Below are 20,816 nucleotides of genomic sequence, written 5' to 3'. Positions count from 1 at the left end.
TACTAGATTTTATACTTGTAATTATGCCTTTTTGAGAAGTATTGTTCTTCTATACATAAATCATTAAATCTTATGTATGAAGCTGAGCTTTAAAGCATTTTTGGCTTATAGGTGAAGATGACACTTTGGGACAGCTATACAATTAATCTTAAAACTTGAAAAAGTTCACTGAAATCTCCGGTATTTACCAGACACTGTTCTTGGTTTGGAGAATATAAAGACAAAGTATCTTTTTCTTCAAAGAGTTGATTTTACATTTATTACATGGTAGGTTTTGTTTTTTTGGAAGATTTTGAAGTATGTATTTTTTTCCTTCTTTAAAAAAGTTTAAATGACTTCTGATGTAACTTCCTTGAAGTGATTTATCATACATTTATATTGTATATGTTATGTTATATTATGTATATGTTATATAAGCATATATTGTATATGCTTCACAAAGTGCTTCTCTCATTTTATTTCATACTTTCTTCAGGGTACTTCTGTAAGGTAGATATTGTCTTAATTTTACAAATGAGGAAAACCAGGGTTAAAAAGCATTAGCAGATAGACACTAAGAAGTGACTAGTGGTTACCAAGAGGGAGGGGTTAGAGTGGGTGTGGGGGAGGGTGATGGGGATAAAGGGGCATAATAATTGCAATCACGATATAAGTTGGTTAAGGGGATGGTAGTACAGCATGGAGAATATAGTCAATGGTACTGTAACATCTTTTTACATTGATAGATAGTAACTGCACTAGAGAGGGTGAGGATTTAATAATATGGGTAACTGTTGAACCACTGTATTATACATTTGAAACCAATGTAAGAGTATATATCAATACTTAAATTTAAAAAAAATTTAAATAAAACAAAAAATATAAAGCATTAGCAGAGGTTAACTGGCATGCTTGTTACTCAACCAGTAACTAAAAACCAAACTCTATGATCTTTTGTTGCATCATGTTAATATTATAGTTAATTGTTAGTTCTGACTTAAGAAAAAAGAAATTTCAATTCGTAGAGCTTTCTAAAAGAAGCAACTCATAGGGAAAGACCACTTCTATATTTAGATAACTGGACAGTTTTCTTCCTTTGAAAGCTTAGGCTTTATATATTCAGTTAGATTTATCTAGAAAGCTGTTATATTTTAGTGCATTGAGCCTTTTGAATATCAGGACACCTCACATTAATTCTTACTTACAATCCTTTTTTGTTTAATAGCTTTATTATTATAAAATTTACATATCACAGAATTTATCCTTTGAAGTGAGTGGCTTTTAGAGTATTCACAGAGTTGGATAACTATTTACTAATTCCAGAACATTTATCACCCTAGAAGGAAACTCCATACCTATATTAGTCTGCTCAGGCTCCCATAAAAAAAAATCATATATTGGGTAACTTAAACAGCAGATATTTCATTTCTCACAGTTTTGGAGACTGGAAGGTGAACATCAGAGTGCTGGTAAGATTGGTTTCTGATGAGGCCTTTCTTTCTGGCTTGCAGACGGCCGTCTTGTTGCTGTACACTCACATGGCCTTTCCTTTGTTCCTGATTGGAAAGAGACAGGTCTCTGGTGTTTTCCTCTTTTTGTAAAGACATCAGTCCTGTTGGATTAGGACCTTACCTTTATGGTCTCATTTAACTTTAATTACCTCCTTGAAGCTTTATCTCTAAATACAGTCACATAGAGGGTAATGACTTCAATATATTAATTTGGTGGGGAGGCACAATTTAGTCCATACCCATTAGCAGTCACTCCTTTCTTAGTCCCTGGCAGCCACTAATTTGCTTTCTGTTTTTATGAGTTTGCTTATTCTGCATAATTCATATAAATGGAATTACACAGAATACTACCATTTGTGTCTGGCTTCTTTCACATAGCATGTTTTCAGATCTCAATTACGTTGTAACATGTATCAGTACTTCATTCTTTGTATGCCTGAATAATATTCCATTGTGTATATACCACATTTTGTTATCAGTTGGTGAACATTTGAGTTGTTTCTACTTTTTAGCTATTACAAATCATGTTACTAGGACATTTACTTACAGGTTTTTTGTGTGGACATCTTTTCATTTCTCTTGGGTATATACCTAGGATTGGAGTTGTGGTTGATACGGTAACTCCATGTTTAAATTTTGGAGAAACTTTCAGGCTGTTTTCCAAAGCAGCTACTCAAATTTACTTTCCTGCTAGCATAAGACTTCTGATTTCTCCACCTTCTTGTCAGCACTTTTTATTGTGTGTGTGTGTTTTTTTTTTGTAGTATATGTGAAGTGATATCTTGTCTTTTACTCAGGATTTTTGTAACAAAATAAATTTACAAATAACAAAATAATTATTACTCCTCCCTTAGAGAAAGAAAATATAGAGTGATTTTTCATATCACTCTGTGACCTTTAGCTTCCATTTGATCAGCTTATGTTAAAAATTCTGAACTAAGAATTATATATATATGATTTATCTATGATAAGAAAAATCCAGATTTAAGGTAAGAAAGAACTCAGCCATACTGTAATTTCAGAAATGGTCAGAAAAGATAGTTTTATTTTAGTCAGTTATAGATACTGACTATATAGTATAAGTTATTTATAGATAAGTTATTTCTCTTACATTTTGTTTTCCAAGAAAAGCCTTCCTTTGTCCTGCATGAGAAAATTGTTTCTAATATTAAGAAGACTTATTCATCAATACAGTGGTCTAGACATTTGGGGAAACCCTACCTAGAGATAGTCAGCTGATATGACACTAAGAATTTTGGGAAGCCTAGAAATGCTAAGAAAATATTCCTCTGGGACAAGCATTCTATAGTTAATTTTTACGTTAGGGCTATTGCCCATCCCTTGGTTGATGGACCACACAAGAGGAAGAGCTTAGCACTTAGCAGAGTAAAACAGACTCTTGCCATAAGTGTCTTACACCAGATTTCAAAGTAGTAATATTCTGAGTGGTGGAGATATTTGCCTATTAAAATTTTGCCTCTCGTAGGAAGAAAGTTAGATAGGAAACAGGAAAATAAATAACAAAAAAAAGAGAACTTAATTCATAACCATAAGCTTGAACACTATCTGCATGGCTCAAAAAATTCCAAGGCAAAAATTTAGTTCCCACTGATTCCCGATTATTAGTAGTAGTATTATCAGTCAAAATTGACTTTAAATCATAATAGAGGGTCAACACATATTGATGAAATGTTCAAAATTACATTATCAAAATTGTTTGTAAGCAAATAGGTAAAAACACACCCCGCTAAAAAAAACGTCTAAAAGAAATATAAGGCAGTATTTTATCAGTAGTATTTTTGGTCGGCCTTTTGGTGATTCCAAATTGCTTTTTCTTTGATATAATCTCAGCATTTTAAATAAATGAGCACCTGTAGTGAAGAAGCATACCTTTTTTTTGCAATATAGTAGCCACTGAGTATTGGTGCTCCAATAGCATTTCTTGACAAACTCAAGTATGCATGTTTGGTTGTATGGGAATAATGTGGTATGCTTTTTTCTCATGTTTCTGACAAAAATTGTATATTAAATGCATGAGACATATACATTTAAAAAGAAAAAAATCACATATACAACCTTGGCAGTCTCTTTGTATAATGGAAGAACCTTTTGAAACATTAAAAAAAATTCAAATGATGTATGTAATTTTAAAAGCTCTTGTCATGCATTAGCCTTTCTTAATGGCAGGCACAGTGGAATTTCATTAGTTTCTTCAGGTTGTTTTGTCAAGGTTTCCAACCTTTACTCATCATACTAATAATATGGATCTTTAAATAACACTCAAAAATATTATAGAGAAAGTATACAGGAATTTTATGATATGAAATTACAAATTGGGATACTAATTTTCTGAGTAAGCAGTTAACATTTCTCTTACCTTTCATCAATTTTTGCTTATTTCCAGCTGAATCTAAAATTTATATGAAAATACAGAGGGCCAAAAGGAGCCGGGACAGTTTTGAAGAAGTTTACAAAAAACAACCAGATATCAAGACTGTATGAAGCTTCATAGTTAAGCCAGTATGGTATTAGTACACAATTAGACAAATAGACCCATGGAATAGAGCTAGAAATAGACCTACATGTTTATGGATTTTTGATTTACAGTAAAAGTGGTGCTATTGTAGTCACCCCTTATCTTTGGGGCATTCAGTGTGCTTTAAGAGCCCTAGTGGATGCCTGATTCCAGGGATGGTATCAAATCCTATACAGTATGTTTTTTCCTTTACATACATAAGTATGATAAAATTTAATTTATAAATTAGGCACAGTGAGAGATGAACAATAACTAATAATAAAATAGAATAATTGTAACAATATCTTGTAATAAAAGGTATGGGAATATGATCTCTTTCTCTCAAACTATCTTATTGTACTCACTGTATTAATTATTGTATCATTGTAAGATGATAAAATGCCTATGTGATGAGATGAAGTGAGGTGAATGATGTAGGCATTGAGATATAGACTTAGACTACTATTGACCTTATAATGATATGTCAAAAGGAGGATCATCTTCTTCCAGACTGCAGTTGACCATGGGTAACAGAAATTGTGGAAAGTGAGACCACCCATAAGGGAGTCTACTGTATAGACAGAGGGGAAAGGGCAATCTTTTCAGTAAATTGGCAGCGCAGTTGGATGTCTGTTTTTCTGTTTGTCTCTCTTCTTCTCCCTGTTGTATATAGAGAAGATATTTTTATTACATAAGCGTAACAGAGTGCTCATAACCAGAGTACATGAAATATAAATTGATTAGGGAAACCTCAAACAATAAGTAGAAAAATGGGCCAAAAGAGGCTATCCAAATGGTGGTTCTGGATAACACATGACAAGATACATACTAAGACCCAGCATGTACCACTTACCCACTGGAATGGCAAAATCAAGACTGACAGGATCAGTGTTACAAAGTTCGCAGAGTAGGCTTTGTAGAGGCTGACCCATGTATCTAAAACTCCTGTTCTTTTGGCTTCTTCTTGTTGAGTTCTGCTAGACAGGCATCAACAGGAAGTCGGAGCGTGGTAGAAAGTGAGATCAGGTTGGGGTATTTATTTCATTCATTCTCTACTAGGTCACATCGATTGCTGGCCTCCCTCTCTTCAAGGCCCTGGTGTCTGAAAGGCTCTCTACACAGCTGTTCTTTCTAAGTCTTTGCTACCATCCCACATTTCCTTTGAGTCAAGTTGGTAATAACTTCGACTGTTGTTGTCTAAGGGAATTGCACTCTCTTTTTCCCTAAATCTTGCCCAAGTCTTTTATATCTCCCTTTATTAAACTCTTAACCCAGTGTGAATGTTGCTTGCCTCCTACAAGGACTTTGACTGAGATTCTTGTGATTAAAAAAATGAACAATGTAGAACAGGATTTTTACAGCCTCGCCATTATTGACATTTTTGTCTGGCTAATTTTTGTTGTCATGGACTCTCCTACACAATGAGGAATGTTTAGTCACATCTCTGGCCCCTACTCACTAAATGCCAGTAAAACTCCTGTAATAATGATAACCAAAAACATCTCCAGAAATTGCCAAATGTCCCCTGAGAGGTACAGTTAATCTTGGTTGAGAATCACGACTCTAAGAGCTTTAGTAAACTCATTACTTATTAATCTACATGTTACCTAATTAACTTTGCATTACATATTACTTTATTCTGCAGATACTTATTGAATGTTTACTGTATATAAGTCAATGTTCTTAGACATCTCAAGTATACAATTATAAAATAAATAACTGGCATGTTCATAAAATGAAAATTACTATGCTAACATTAAAAATGGTAGATTAATATTTTTGACATAGAAATATATACATAAAATATGAAGTCAAAAAGCAGACTAAAAAATACTGTGTATACAATGACAGCTCTTGGTTTAAAAAAAATCATTTACCAAGTGCATTTTACGTAGACAAAAGCCTAGATAGATAGACACTGAAGTGTTGATTATGCTTCTCCCCATATGATAGAATTTTGGATGCTCCTATTTTCCTCTGAATATCTTTATGTATTTTCTTCATTTTTTTTACATTGAATACATGATTTGTCATCTGAACAGTAGGTCTTTATTTTTAGAGCTTATTTAAAATCTAACATGTCCATATATATAACCAAATTATAGGTTAGAAATTGATTGGTGCCACAAAATATGATGACCTTTTAGGTACTTTGAAATTATTTGTCACTAGAGAAATTAAGGAGGTTCACCTAGAGGAGGTAATGGTTGATTTAGACTGTGAAAGATGTACATGAAAAAGTGTGTTACAGGAGGAAGACAGAATGGATGGTACAGCAATTTGGTATTTAGTCAATTTGTTTTTGGAATGAGAATTTCCCCCTAACTGTATTTTATATTTATTTTTAAACTGTTTCATCCTTTTTCTTCCTAAAGGTTTGAGATTGAAATTGAACCCATTTTTGCAAGTTTGGCTTTATATGATGTCAAGGAAAAAAAAAAGGTGAGGTTATATATAATTTGAACATAGTCTTTTGCCAGAATCATTGGTTTCACAAACCTATTTTTAAGTTGTTTTATAAGTAGTGATTTAAAAACAATTATTAGACATGGATCTTTTAAAATAAAGTAGAAGTTTAATTTATTCAGACGTATTTTCTTATTATAAAATTGTCTAGTTGATACCTAGTTTTCATTCTGTTGAAAGAGTTCCAAAAAGAAGTAACAGAAGCAACTCTTTTCATGTAAGAAATAGGAAAGATCATACAAAAAAGCATTTTAGGTAAATGATATTTAAAGGCTTAGAACAATAATAACAATGAAGTTTTATTGATGTAATTTTCAAATTCTCACTAGCTTAAAGATCATTTTTGTTTTAAATATTCTGTCTTAAATACTGCTCTTAGTTACACTGTCAGATCTTTATTATACTTAAGAGTTTTTCAGGGGGCTATCTCATATAGCATTTCTTAATTTAATATTCTAAGCCTAATTTGCAGTAGAAACTTGAAGTGCCTTCAGTGACTTCTGTTGTCAACATATATTATGGATTTCTGCAGTGGAACTCTGTTCCAGCAATGTGTTTTTGTTAAATCAGATCTGCTAAGATATTGTGTAATTAAAAAAAATAATTAGGGATAATTTATGTCAATATTTTATGTACTTTAGTAGAGGTTACATTTCTAATCAAAAGAGTTTGTGATATGGGTCTTTACAATATGTTTCTTGTATTATATTTCCCAAATAGTTTGTATATTTTTCTTTTTCTTTGATTTAGATATGTACAGATCGTTCAGTAAATAAATATGCAATAAACTGTACATTAGTACAATGTTCTAATATCTGTAATATTTTAAGACTAAGTATGACTTTTGTGAGTTCTTACAAAACATACTGATTTAAAATTTTAATATGTAATTGTATTTTTTAGATTTCAGAAAACTTTTACTTTGACCTTAATTCTGACCAGATAAAAGGATTATTGCGTCCACATGTACCACCTGCCGCCATTACTACTCTGGCAAGATCAGCCATTTTTTCTATAACTTATCCTTCCCAAGATGTTTTCCTTGTAATAAAGGTGAGAACAATGTTAAATATATTTATTTACATGGTGTCTGTACACTTGTGTCCCTATTAATATTACAAGCTTCTTAAGGTAGAGATTTTATCTTTATGTATTTTTTCATCTTAATATTTATTAACATAAATTGAATGTATACTTTAGGTGCTGCCTAAGTTTTTCTTGAGTGGGGAGCTCTATCAGTCATGTTCTCCTGAAAAACCAGTAGGATAGAAACGCACATAGAGACAAAGAGAGATTGAGATTGACTTTAAGGAATGGGCTTGTGTGATTGTGGGGATTGGCACATTTGAAGTGTGTAGGGCAGGCTGGTAGTCTGGAAATTCAGGTAAGAGTTGATATTGTAGTCTTGAATCTGAGCTCTGCAGGGCAGTAGACTAGAAAGTCAGGCAGGGTTCTATGCTGCAGTCTTGAGAATTCCTTCTTTGGGAAACCTCAGTCTTTGCTCCTATGGCTTTCTCATAATTGGAAGCAGCCCACCCACATTATGCTGGGTAATCTCCTTTACTCAAAGTCTACTGATTTAAATGTTAATCACCTCTAAATACCTTCACAGCAACATCTAGACTGATGTTTCGTCAAACAAATGGACTTCATAGCCTAGCCAAGTTGACATATAAAACTAACCATCACAGGAGCTATACTATGATTTTTTTGCTCATTTCCTAAATTATGTAAATCCTAAAATCTAAGTCATTGAGGTCATGAAGCATTATGATTTGACTGTCAGCCAATCAAGAATAGGATTACAAATTTAAAATATGTATATTACTAAGCTACTTAGCTTAGAGTAACTTAGAGAATAATTTACCTTAACTTGACCTTGCCTTGAGAGTAGCCTAAAATATATTCCTTAATCATTTCATCTTTATTCACATAAAATTATCATAAAAAGGTAATGAATTTTGTAATAATGTTATAAAGTGGATTGTCATGAAATGAATCCTATTTACCCACAGGAATAATGTCCCAATTTTTGGATAGATTCCTATGAATTCAGGTTAAAATAAATCTTAGTTACAATGAACAGTCCTATAAGCAAAGATTTAGCAGCAGTGATCTTCAGAAACTCAAAGAGTAAAGTTCTACATATTAATACAGTTAATAAATATAGTATACAGTTATTTCACATGAAAAAATAGCATGTTTGCATAAAGATAAATACACAGGAGTCTCCCCTATCTGTGGTTTTACTTTCTGTGCTTCAGCTACACATGGTCAGCCATGTTCTGCAAGTAAATGAACCTCCTTCTGACATATCATCAGAGGGTCAACAGCAGCCTAACACAGCATCATAATGCCTGCGTTGTTAACCCTACTTCATCTCATCATGTAGCCATTTTATCATCTCATATCATCACTGTATTGATTGATACTTATTACAGTATAATAAGATATTTTGAGAGAAAGGACAACACATTCATATACTTTTTTTACAGTGTATTATAATTGTTCTAGTTTATTATTAGTTATTGTTATTAATCTCTTACTGTGCCTAATTCAAGAATTAAATTTTATCATAGATATGTATTTGTAGGAAAAAACAGTATATATTGGTTTGGTACTATCTGTAGTTTCAGGCATTCACTGGGGTCTTGGAACATATCCCCTGCAGATTTTAGGGAATAAGGGAATTACTGTATTTGAGTGGATGAGCTAGGAAGATAGAAATGATGTTTGGGAAATGGCTACTTGAAAGTGAGATTATTTAGTGAAAAGATTTGATTGCCATTGAATGATTTAGATAAGATTAAGGAAAAGAAACGTGATAAATCATGGTACATTCATATGATGGGATAGTATGGCAAATAAACACAAATTTGGAAGATTTTAATGGCATAGAAATGATACCAATTGTGTAAAATATATACACACCACACACATGTGCACACACGTATATATTTACATAGAAAAAGGCTTTTCTGTAATTTCAAAAAAATGAACAAGTTAAAATGTTATTAAAATTGTAAAGGATTCTGAGAGAAATCTTCTGCATCTGTGGATGTTTTATTGCCCTTGTCTAGCTTGGATTAACACATAGTCTACAGGCACACACCTGATCATCTGTATTTGCTCTCTTATAACACTAAACTATGTTTTCTACCTTTATCTTGCATCTACCTACCACTTCAGCATTTTATTTAAAATAATAATAATAATAATGGGAGAAATGTGGGATTCACATATAAATCAAGTATAAAAATCAAATGAATATTCGTATTTGACCTGATTGTTTATAGTTCATAATGAGTGATCAAAACCGAAAGTTTTTGTGATGACTGCCCTTGTACTGTTCACCATGTAAGAACTTATTCACTGTGTAAGAATTTGTTCATGTAAGAACTTGTTCGTTATGCTTCAGAAGATTGGAGACTGACAAGAATTAGGCTGGGGGTGGATTAATGATTGTGCATTGAGCATTGAGTCCCCTATACAGAATTTTATTGTTGGTAATAACCATTTGATCAATAAATATGAGAGATGCCCTCTCAAAAAAAAAATTGTAAAGGAAATTATTTTTTAAGTTTTCTTAAATCACTTGTGGTCCAGCAGGATGTTTTTATTTTTTGAGAAAAAAATTCCCTTGACCTGTGTGTTGGTTAGTTATTGTTATATGAGAATAGGAAGACAAAATCCCAGTAGCATATAATAAGCATTTATTTAGTTCATGCATCTGAGTTGTATGGTTCGTTAGCAGATCTAGGCTATACTGTTAGGTGGCTGTGCTCTCTCAAGTATCTGTAGGTCAGCTGGGGGTCTGTTGATTTAGCTGGAGCTGTTTTTCTCTGTATGTCTCTTTTCTATCAGGCTAGCCTGGCATAGTCTCACGTTGACAGCAGAAGTGTCAAAGAGCAGACCCAGTTGCAGAGGCAACTTTCAAGCCTTTGGTCATATCATGCTAGCTAACATTAAATTGGCCAAAACAGGTTACATGACAACACAAAATCAAGGTGCAGGGATATATACTTGGCCTCTTTTATTCAGAGGAATTGCAGTGTGTGAGAGGGGTAAAGGAAGGATGAAGAATTGGAGCTATTAGTACAGTCTGTCACTGTTTGGGATCCTAGAATTCTGGCTCAGCCAGGATTAGTAATACCTTGCTCATTTTTGTGCCCTTTTGATTACTGTGGTTATTTTCTAGTAAATATGTGAAGGCGTGATACCATTATATTTGGATTATTGTTTATGTAACCTGCCATTTTAGAGAGCAGAAACAAAGCACATTACAAAAACCCCACAAATAGGCAAAAACATTAGGGAATGATAATAACGTCCACTTAAAATTATTTTAATTAAATTTTTAATTAATGTCTGACATAGTTTTAGAAAGTACACAGTCATAAATACATATTTTGATGAATTATTCCAAAATTTATATGTTTGTGTTATTACTCACCCAGGCTGACTGACAAAATATCACCACAATCTCAGAAACAACCCTTGTGCTCAATCCCATTCAGTGCTCCCTCTTTGTCCACATTTTTTGCTTGTTTTTCAACCATATTAATGGGATCTAACAGTATATGTATTTTTTATTTTTCCCCACTCTACATGGTTGGTAATCTATGATGCTGTATGCAGCAGTTTAAAAATTCATTCACATTGCTTTGTAGTATTTCACTATATGAATGTATCATAATTTATCCATTTTACTAGTGATAGACATTTTGGTTCATTTGATTTTGTGGCATTTATAAGTAATTCTGTGAACATTTTCATTCCATGAAGATAGACATCTGTATTCATTCTGTTTAGTATATACCTGGGAGTACAATTGCTGAGTTATAGGATATTTGTATGGTAGGTTTGGTAGATGCTGTCAGATAGGTTTCCAAAGTATCTGTGGCCATCCTGCCAGCAGTGAAAAAGAGTTTCAGTTAGTCACACTTAGTATTTATCTTATTTTTTAAAAATTAAGAAATAAACATACATATAATGAGATCTGTGTAGTATACAAATCTGGGGTAAATAGTTTGGTGAATTTTGACATACGTATTCATCTGTGTAATAACTATAGAGCTCAAGCCATAAAATATTTCCATCACCCCATCACTATGGAGGGTTCTTCTGTTTCTCTTTCTACCCCCTCCTTCCACCAGGTAACTAGCATCCCTTCTGTCACCATTGTTTAGCTTTATCGCTTCTTGAATTTCATATAGATGGAATCATAAAATATGTGGTCTTTTGTGGCTTTATTCAGTCACTGTAATGTGAGTCATCCATATTGTTATGTATAGGCATAGTTTGTTCTTTCATTTTTAATTGGAAGGTTGTATTTTATTATATGATTATAATACAGTTTACTCATCCTGCTTGGATGAATAGATAGACTTTGATAGACATTAGGGTTTTTTTTTTCTTCTAGTATACATCTATTTTTCAATTGGTTGTTATGAATAAAGCTTTTGTGAAATTCTTTAACAAGTCTCCTGGGGGCACTTAAACACTCCTTTGTGTTTTTTATGTTTAGCATAAATACATCATTTTCCCAGAGTGAGTTAACTATTTTACACTCTTACCGATACTGGTAAGTCATTTTTCTTACTATAGCCATTCTGGTATTCACTGTGTTTTTAATTTGCATTTCCCTGACTAAAAATGATTTGAACATCTTTATACACTTATTGGTCATTGGATATTCTCTTCTGTGAAATGCTTGTTGAAATCATTTGCTCATATTTTTATTGGGTTGTTTCAACTTTTTTATTATTGATTTGTAGGGTTTCTTAATATGTTCTGTATGTTAGTTTGTTGTTGGTTTGCATTCTTCACATTTTTTTGGCTACACTGTGCTCACTTTCTCACAGTGTTATCCTTTGAAACATGTGGCTAATTTATCAACCTGTCTCTTTATAGCTATGGTATTTCATGTTCTTTATATGAAATTTTTGCTTCCCTCAAAGTCAGAACATGTTTTCTCAAATGATTCCTTGTAAGATTGTTTTAGCTCTCACATACAGGTTTTTGAGTAAGGTAGAGATGAATATTAATCCCCCCCACACACACACATAGGATAACCTAAAGACACAACACTATTTATTGAAAAGACTGCTTTTTCCCTATGCTCTTGCAAAGTCTTCTATGTCATAAATCAAGTGTTTGCATTTGTGAAGTTCTTTTTCTAAAGTCTCTTTTGGTTCCGCTGGTCTGTTTATCTTTTCTTGGCACCAGTACAACACTGTTTTGATTATTGTAGCCTTATAACAAATAGTTTTTTTTTTCCCCTGACTTTACACTTCAGAATTGGCTTGGTTGTTCCTGACCTTTTACACGTTTACATACATTTTGGCTTGACAATTTCCTTCTCCCAATATAGGCATATTCTCTCTCCAGGAAGAACTTGTTAGGAGGTTGACTAGGATTGCGTTAATCATACAGGCAGACCTCATTTTATTGTGCTTTGCTTTATTGTACTTCACAGATACTCTATTTTGTGTAAATTGGAGGTTTGTGGCAACCCTGCATCAAGCAAGTCTGTGGGTGCCGTTTTTCCAACAGCATTTGCTTACTTCATGTCTCTGTCATGTTTAATAATTCTTGCAATATTTCAAACTTTTTTGTTATATATGTTACGGTGAACTGTGATCAATGATGATGACTTGCTGAAAGTTCAGATGATGGTTAGCAGTCTTTAGCAATAAAGTATTTTTTAATTAAGTTCTTTTTTTAGACATAATGCTATTATACACTTAATAGGCTATAGTACAGTGTAAACATAACTTTTATATGCACTGAAACCAAAAGTTCATTTGACTCCCTTTATTGCAATACTCACCTTATTGCAGTAGCCTGGAACTGAACCCACAGTATCTCTGAGGTATGCACATGCAGATCAACTTGGGAAAATTTACATCTTTAAACTATTGAGTTTTCCAGTCGGTGAACATTGTATATCACTCCATGTTTTTAGGTCTTTTCCTCTTGTATCTTCGTAGTAATTTGGTATTTTTGATCCTGTTATAAATGGTATCATGTAAAATTTTTCATTTTAAGTATTTTTGCAATTTAATTTCATTTGTCACTGGTATATAGAAATTTGGATATATTTTCTTTGTAAACTTTTATTTACACTTAGTAACATGTATAAGGTGTGTCTTCATTAATTCTTATATACTTAGTTATGTAACATCCAGATCAATGTATATATAGAATATACACAATAATCTTTATGCCCTCTCCTACTGTTTTATCACATTAGTTGAGCCTCTTCTTGAACTTCATAGAAAAGGAATCATTTCTTGTGGCATTCTAAAGAATTATGGCTGTAAGATTCACCTAGGATTTTTGCATGTAGCAATAGTTTGTTATTTTCCGTTTGTATACTATTCTGTTACGTGAATATATCAGTTTGTCCATTCTAGTTGTCAGTGGACATTCTGGTATTTCTAACTTTTAGCTATTATGAGTAATGCTGTTACAAACATTCTTGTAAATGACTTTTGGAGCACCTTTATTTACATTTCTAATGAGTATGCAGATAGGTGTTGAATTACTAGATCATAGTGTATTTATAGCTTCAGTTTTCAACATGGTTAGTACAATTTTCACTCTCATCAGCACTGCTTAAGAATGTCACTTGCTCCATTACTTTCTTAACATTTGCTTTCTTCAAATTTTATTGTATTATACATTTTAGTTTCATTAATTTTATTACATTCTATTTTATTTTTGGTACACTAGAGGGGTTATATCAATTTGGTTTTTATTTACAGTTCCCTGATGACTAAGAATCTTGATCAGCTTATTGTCCATTTGGATATTCTGTTTTGTAAAGTCCTTATTTAAATAGCTAGCTCATTTTTAACTTGTTTATAAGTGATTTTTAGTATAATGTACATTAAAAAATTTTAAGTATACATAGAATACATAAGTTTTAAGGGAAAAAAATACACACCTGTGTAATCATATCCATTTCATTGGATTATTTTTATTGTGTCTTATTAATTTGTAAGAGTTCTTTATATCCTCCATTCACTAATTGGAAGTCTCAACTTTATTAGGTGCTAAATTTCTGCATACACTTGATTTGGTTTCTGGATGTTAATCCAATATTATTTACATCTTTTTAAAAAACATTAAAAATGTTATAGGGGTAAAGTGAGACAAATGATAAGTACAGTGAAATAAGACAAATGGAAAGATAAAGTCATAAGTAGAAAATATTCTGTTGGTCACTTAAAAATATTATTTTGTGAGTTGTCTTTTTTAATTGTAATTTTGTACCTTGATGTTATATTAACTGAAGGTGACTTTGTGCCTGACTGCTTTTGTTAATACTTAGTTGTAATAAAATATATCTAACATGAAATTTACAATATTAATCATTTTTATGTGCATAGTTCAGTATTAAGTACATTCACATTGTTGTGTAAACTCCAGAAATTTTCATTTTGCATGATCTTAACTCTCTACACACTAAACAACAACTCCTCATTTTTTCCCTCTCTCTAACTCCTGCTAATCACCATTCTGCTCTCTATGTCATATGAATGGAATCCCATTTGTCTTTTTGTGATCAACTTGTTTCACTTAGCATACATCTTCAAATTTCATCCAGGTCGCAGTATATTTTAGAATTTCCCCCCTTTTCAAGGCTGTATAATATTCCATTGTATATATACACCATATTTGTATATCGGCTCATCTCCCGATGGACATCTCCCAATGAACTCCCTTTTGACTTTGTGAATAATGCTGCTGTGAACATGGTGTACAAATACCTGTTTGAGTCCCTGTTTTCAATTCCAGTGAATATATACCCAGAAGTTGATTTCCTGAATTATATGGTAATTCTATTGTTAATTTTTTGAGGAAACTCTCTACTTTTTGCATAGTAGTTATACTCTTTTACATTCCAACCAGTAAATGCACAAGGATTCCAATTTTTCCATATCCATGCCAATTCTTGTTATTTTTTGGTCTTTTTGATAGTAGCCATCCTGATAGGTATAAGGTGATAATCTTTTTCATATGCTTGTTAGCTATCTGTGTATCTTCTTTGGAGAAATGTCTATTCAAGTCCTTTGCTCATTTAAAAATCAGATTATTCATTCTTTGTTGCTGAGTTGTAGGATATCTTTATCTATTCTAGATACTAACTCCTCATCAGGTGTATGATTTGCACATATTTTTCTATCATTCCATAGTTTGCCTTTTTACCCTATTGATTGTGTCCTGTGATACATAAAAGTTTAAAATTTTAATGGAGTCCAGTTTATCTATTTTTAATTTTATTGCCTGTGCTTTTTTGTGTAAAATCCAAAAAAAATTTTGCATATCCAAGGTCATGAAGCTTTTCCTCTATTTTTTCTTCTAAGAGCTTTATACTTTAGGTCTCCATCTATATCTTTGATCCATTTAGAGTTAATTTTTGCCTATAATATAAGGTAAGGGTAGAACTTATTCTTTTGCATCTGGGTATTGTTTTTTTTAAACACCACTTGTTGAAAGACTGTTTCTTTCCCCACTGAATGGTCTTGGCACCCTTGTTGAAAATTATTTAACCATATGTACTAGGACTTATTTCTGTGCTGTTCTGTTTTATTTATCTATAAATCTGTCTTTATACCAGTACCACACATTTTGGTTACTGTGGCATTGTATTAAGTTTTGAAACAAGGAAGTATGAGACTTCCAACTTTGTTCTTTTTTTTTTTTGGTATCATTAATCTGCAATTACATGAGGAACATTATGTTTACCAGACTCCCCCCATCATCAAGTCCCCCCCACCCCATTAGAGTCACTGTCCGTCAGTGTAGTAAGATGCTATAGAATCACTACTTGTCTTCTCTGTGTTGTACAGCTCTCCCCGTGCCCCCACTCCCCACACATTATACATGCTAATTATAGTGCCTCCATTCTTTTCTCTCCCCCTTAGCCCTCCCTTCCCACCCATCCTCCCGAGTCCCTTTCCCTATGGTAACTGTTAGTCCATTCATGGGTTCTGTGATTCTGCTGCTGTTTTGTTCCTTCAGTTTTCCTTTGTTCTTATACTCCACATATGAGCGAAATCATTTGGTACTTGTCTTTCTCTACCTGGCTTATTTCACTGAGCATAATTCCCTCTAGCTCCATCCATGTTGTTGCAAATGTTAGGATCTGTTTTTTTCTTATGGCTGAGTAATATTCCATCGTGTGTATATGTACCACATCTTTATCCATTCATCTACTGATAGACATTTAGGTTGCTTCCATATCTTGGCTATTGTAAATAGTGAGGCAATAAACATAGTGGTGCATCTATCTTTTTCAAACTGGAGTGCTGCATTCTTAGGGTAAATTCCAAGAAGTGGAATTCCTGGGTGAAACAGTATTTTTATTTTGAGCATTCTGAGGAACCTCCATACTGCTTTCCACAATGGTTGAACTAATTTACATTCCCACCAGCAGTGTAGGAGGGTTCCCCTTTCTCCACAACCTCGCCAACATTTGTTGTTGTTTGTCTTTTGGATGATGGCAATCCTTACTAGTGTGAGGTGATATCTCATTGTGGTTTTAATTTGCATTTCTCTGATGACAAGCGATGTGCAGCATCTTTTCATGTGTCTGTTGGCCATCTGAATTTCTTCCTTAGAGAACTGTCTTTTCAGCTCCTCTGCCCATTTTTTAATTGGATTATTTGCTTTTTGTTTGTTGAGGTGTGTGAGCTCTTTATATATTTTGGATGTCAACCCGTTATCAGATCTGTCATTTATGAATATATTCTCCCATACTGTAGGGTACCTTTTTGTTCTATTGATGGTGTCCTTTGCTGCACAGAAGAATTTTAGCTTGATATAGGTCCACTTGTTCATTTTTGCTTTTGTTTCCCTTGCCTGGGGAGATATGTTCATGAAGAAGTCACTCATGTTTATGTCCATGAGATTTTTGCCTGTTTTTTTCTAAGAGTTTTATGGTTTCATGACTTACATTCAGGTCTTTGATTCATTTCGAATTTACTTTCATGTATGGGGTTAGACAGTGATCCAGTTTCATTCTTTTACATGTAGCTGTCCAGTTTTGCCAGCACCATCTGTTGAAGAGACTGTCATTTCTCCATTGTATGACCATGGCTCCTTTATCGTATATTAATTGGCCATATATGTTTGGGTTAATGTCTGGAGTCTCTATTCTGTTCCACTGGTCTGTGGCTCTGTTCTTTTGCCAATACCAAATTGTCTTGATTACTATGGCTTTGTAGTAGAGCTTGAAGTTGGGGAGCGAGATCCCCCCAACTTTATTCTTCCTTCTCAGGATTGCTTTGGCTATTTGGGGTCTTTGGTGTTTCCATATGAATTTTAGAACTATTTGTTCCAGTTCATTGAAGTATGCTGTTGGTAATTTGATAGGGATTGCATTGAATCTGTATGTTGCTTTGGGAGGTTGGCCATTTTGATGATATTAATTCTTCCTAGCCAGGAGCATGGGATGAGTTTCCATTTGTTAGTGTCCTCTTTAATTTCTCTTAAGAGTGTCTTGTAGTTTTCATGGTTATTTCTTTCACTTCCTTGGTTAGGTTTATTCCTAGGTATTTTATTCTTTTTGATGCTATTGTGAATGGAATTGTTTTCTAATTTCTCTTTCTATTAGTTCATTGTTGGTGTATAGGAAAGCCCCAGATTTCTGTGTGTTAATTTTGTATCCTGCAACTTTGCTGAATTCCATTATTGGTTCTGGTAGTTTTAGAGTGGAGTCTTTAGGGTTTTTTACGTACAGTATCATGTCATCTGCAAATAGTGACAGTTTGACTTCTTCTCTACAAATCTGGATTCCTTGTATTTCTTTGTTTTGTGTAATTGCCATGGCTAAGACCTCCAGTACTATGTTGAATTACAGTGGAGAGAGTGGGCATCCTTGTCTTGTTCCCGATCTCAGAGGAAAAGCTTTCAGCCTCTCGCTGTTCAGTATGATGTTAGCTGTGGGTTTATCATATATGGCCTTTATTATGTTGAGGTACTTGCCCTCTATGCCCATTTTGTTGAGAGTTTTTATCATGAATGGATGTTGAATGCTTTTTCAGCATCTATGGAGATGGTCATATGGTTTTTGTCCTTCTTTTTGTTGATGTGGTGGTTGATGTTGATGGATTTTTGAATGTTGTTGCATCCCTGCATCTCTGGGATGAATCCCACTTTGTCATAGTGTATGATCCTTTTGATGTATTTTTGAATTCGTTTTGGTTATATTTTGTTGAGTATTTTTGCATCTACATTCATCAGGGATATTGGTCTGTAGTTTTCTTTTTTGGTGGGGTGTTAGCCTGGTTTTGGTATTAGGGTGATGTTGGCTTCATAGAATGAGTTTGGAAGTACTCCCTCCTCTTCTATTTTTTTGGAAGACTTTAAGGAGAATGGGTATTATGTCTTCTCTGTAAGTGTGATAAAATTCCGAGGTAAATCCATCTAGCCTGGGAGTTTTGTTCTTGGGTAGTTTTTTGGTTACCGCTTCAATTTCGTTGCTGGTAATTGGTCTGTTTAGATTTTCTGTTTCTTTCTGGTACAGTCTTGGGAGTTTGTATTTTTCTAGAAAGTTGTCCATTTCTCCTAGGTTTTCCAGCTTGTTAGCATATAAGTTTTCATTGTATTTTCTAATAATTCTTTGTATTTCTGTGGGGTCCATCATGATTTTTCCTTTCTCGTTTCTGATTCTGTTGATGTGTATTGACTCTCTTTTTCTCTTAATAAGTCTGGCTAGAGGCATATCTATTTTGTTTATTTTCTTGAAGAGCCAGCTCTTGGTTTCACTGATTTTTTCTATTTTATTCTTCTCAATTTTATTTATTACTTCTCTGATCTTTATTATGTTTCTCTGTCTGCTGACCTTAGGCCTCATTTGTTCTTCTTTTTCCAATTTCGATAATTGGGAAATTAGGCTATTCATTTGGGATTGTTCTTCCTTCTTTAAGTATGCCTGGATTGCTATATACTTTCCTCTTATGACTGCTTTCACTGCATCCCATAGAAGTTGGGGCTTTGTGTTGTTGTCATTTGTTTCCATATATTCCTGGATCTCCATTTTAATTTGGTCATTGATCCATTGATTATTTAGGAACATGTTGTTAAGCCTCCATGTGTTTGTGAGCCTTTTTGTTTTCTTTGTACAATTTATTTCTAGTTTTATACCTTTGTGGTCTGAAAAATTGGTTGGTAGGATTTCAATCTTTCAGAATTTACTGAGGCGCTTTTTGTGGCCTAGTATGTGGTCTATTCTGGAGAATGTTCCATGTGCGCTTGAGAAGAATGTGTATTCTGTTGCTTCTGGATGTAGAGTTCTGTGGATGTCTATTAGGTTCATCTGTTCTAGTGTGTTGTTCAGTGCCTCTGGGTCCTTACTTATTTTCTGTCTGGTGGATCTGTCCTTTGGAGTGAGTGGTGTGGTAAAGTCTCCCAAAATGAATGCACTGCATTCTATTTCCTCCTTTAATTCTGTTAGTATTTGCTTCCCATATATTGGTGCTCTTGTATTGGGTGCATATATGTTTATAATGGTTATATCCTCTTGTTGGACTGACCCCTTTATCATAATGTAGTGTCCTTCTTTATCTCTTGTTATTTTCTTTGTTTTGAAGTCTATTTTGTCTGATACTTTTATTGCAACACCTGCTTTTTTCTCCCTGTTGTTTGCATGAAATATCTTTTTCCATTCTTTGACTTTTAATCTGTGCATGTCTTTGGGTTTGAGATGAGTCTCTTGTAAACAGCATATAGATGGGTCTTGCTTTTTTATCCATTCTATTACTCTGTCTTTTGATTGGTGCATTCAGTCCATTTACATTTAGGGTGATTATTGAAAGATATGTACTTATTGCCATTGCAGGCTTTAGATTCGTGGTTACCAAAGGTTCAAGGTTAGCTTCTTTACTACCTTACTGTCTAATTTAACTCACTTATTGAGGTATTATAAATACAGTCTGATGATTATTTCTCTCCCTTTTTATTCCTCCCCCTCCATTCTTCATATGTTGGGTGTTTTGGTCTGTGCTCTTTTTAGGAGTGATCCCATCTAGAGCAGTCCCTCTAAAATACCCTGTAGAGGTGGTTTGTGGGAAACAAATTCCCTCAACTTTTGCTTGTCTGGGAATTGTTTAATCCCTGCTTCATATTTAAATGATAATCATGCTGGAGACAGTATTTTGGTTCAGGGCCCTTCTGTTTCATTGCATTAAGTATATCATGCCATTCTCTTCTGGCCTGTAAGGTTTCTGTTGAGAAGTCTGATGATAGCCTGATGGATTTTCCTTTGTAGGTGACCTTTTTTCTCTCTCTCATTGCTTTTAATACTCTGCCCTTGTCCTTGATCTTTGCCATTT

General features: G+C 33.5%; 1 protein-coding gene across 11 annotated transcripts in view; it reads left to right on the top strand.

Annotated features, from left to right (window-relative positions):
• DOCK7 (dedicator of cytokinesis 7) overlaps positions 1–20,816 on the top strand; it is a 241,399-nt gene that overhangs the window by 47,961 nt on the left and 172,622 nt on the right. For all 11 annotated transcript variants that reach the window (XM_073234059.1, XM_073234057.1, XM_073234056.1 and 8 more), the window contains exons 8-9: positions 6,381–6,447; positions 7,375–7,524. In XM_073234059.1, the coding sequence (XP_073090160.1) occupies positions 6,381–6,447; positions 7,375–7,524 (217 nt within the window). The remainder of the gene's footprint in view (positions 1–6,380; positions 6,448–7,374; positions 7,525–20,816) is intronic.

This window comes from Manis javanica, chromosome 4 (genome assembly GCF_040802235.1).
Source record: "Manis javanica isolate MJ-LG chromosome 4, MJ_LKY, whole genome shotgun sequence".
In the NCBI taxonomy this organism is placed as follows: Eukaryota; Metazoa; Chordata; class Mammalia; order Pholidota; family Manidae; genus Manis; species Manis javanica.
Note: the sequence above shows the minus strand (reverse complement) of the source record. Positions and strands in the feature narration are given on the sequence as shown.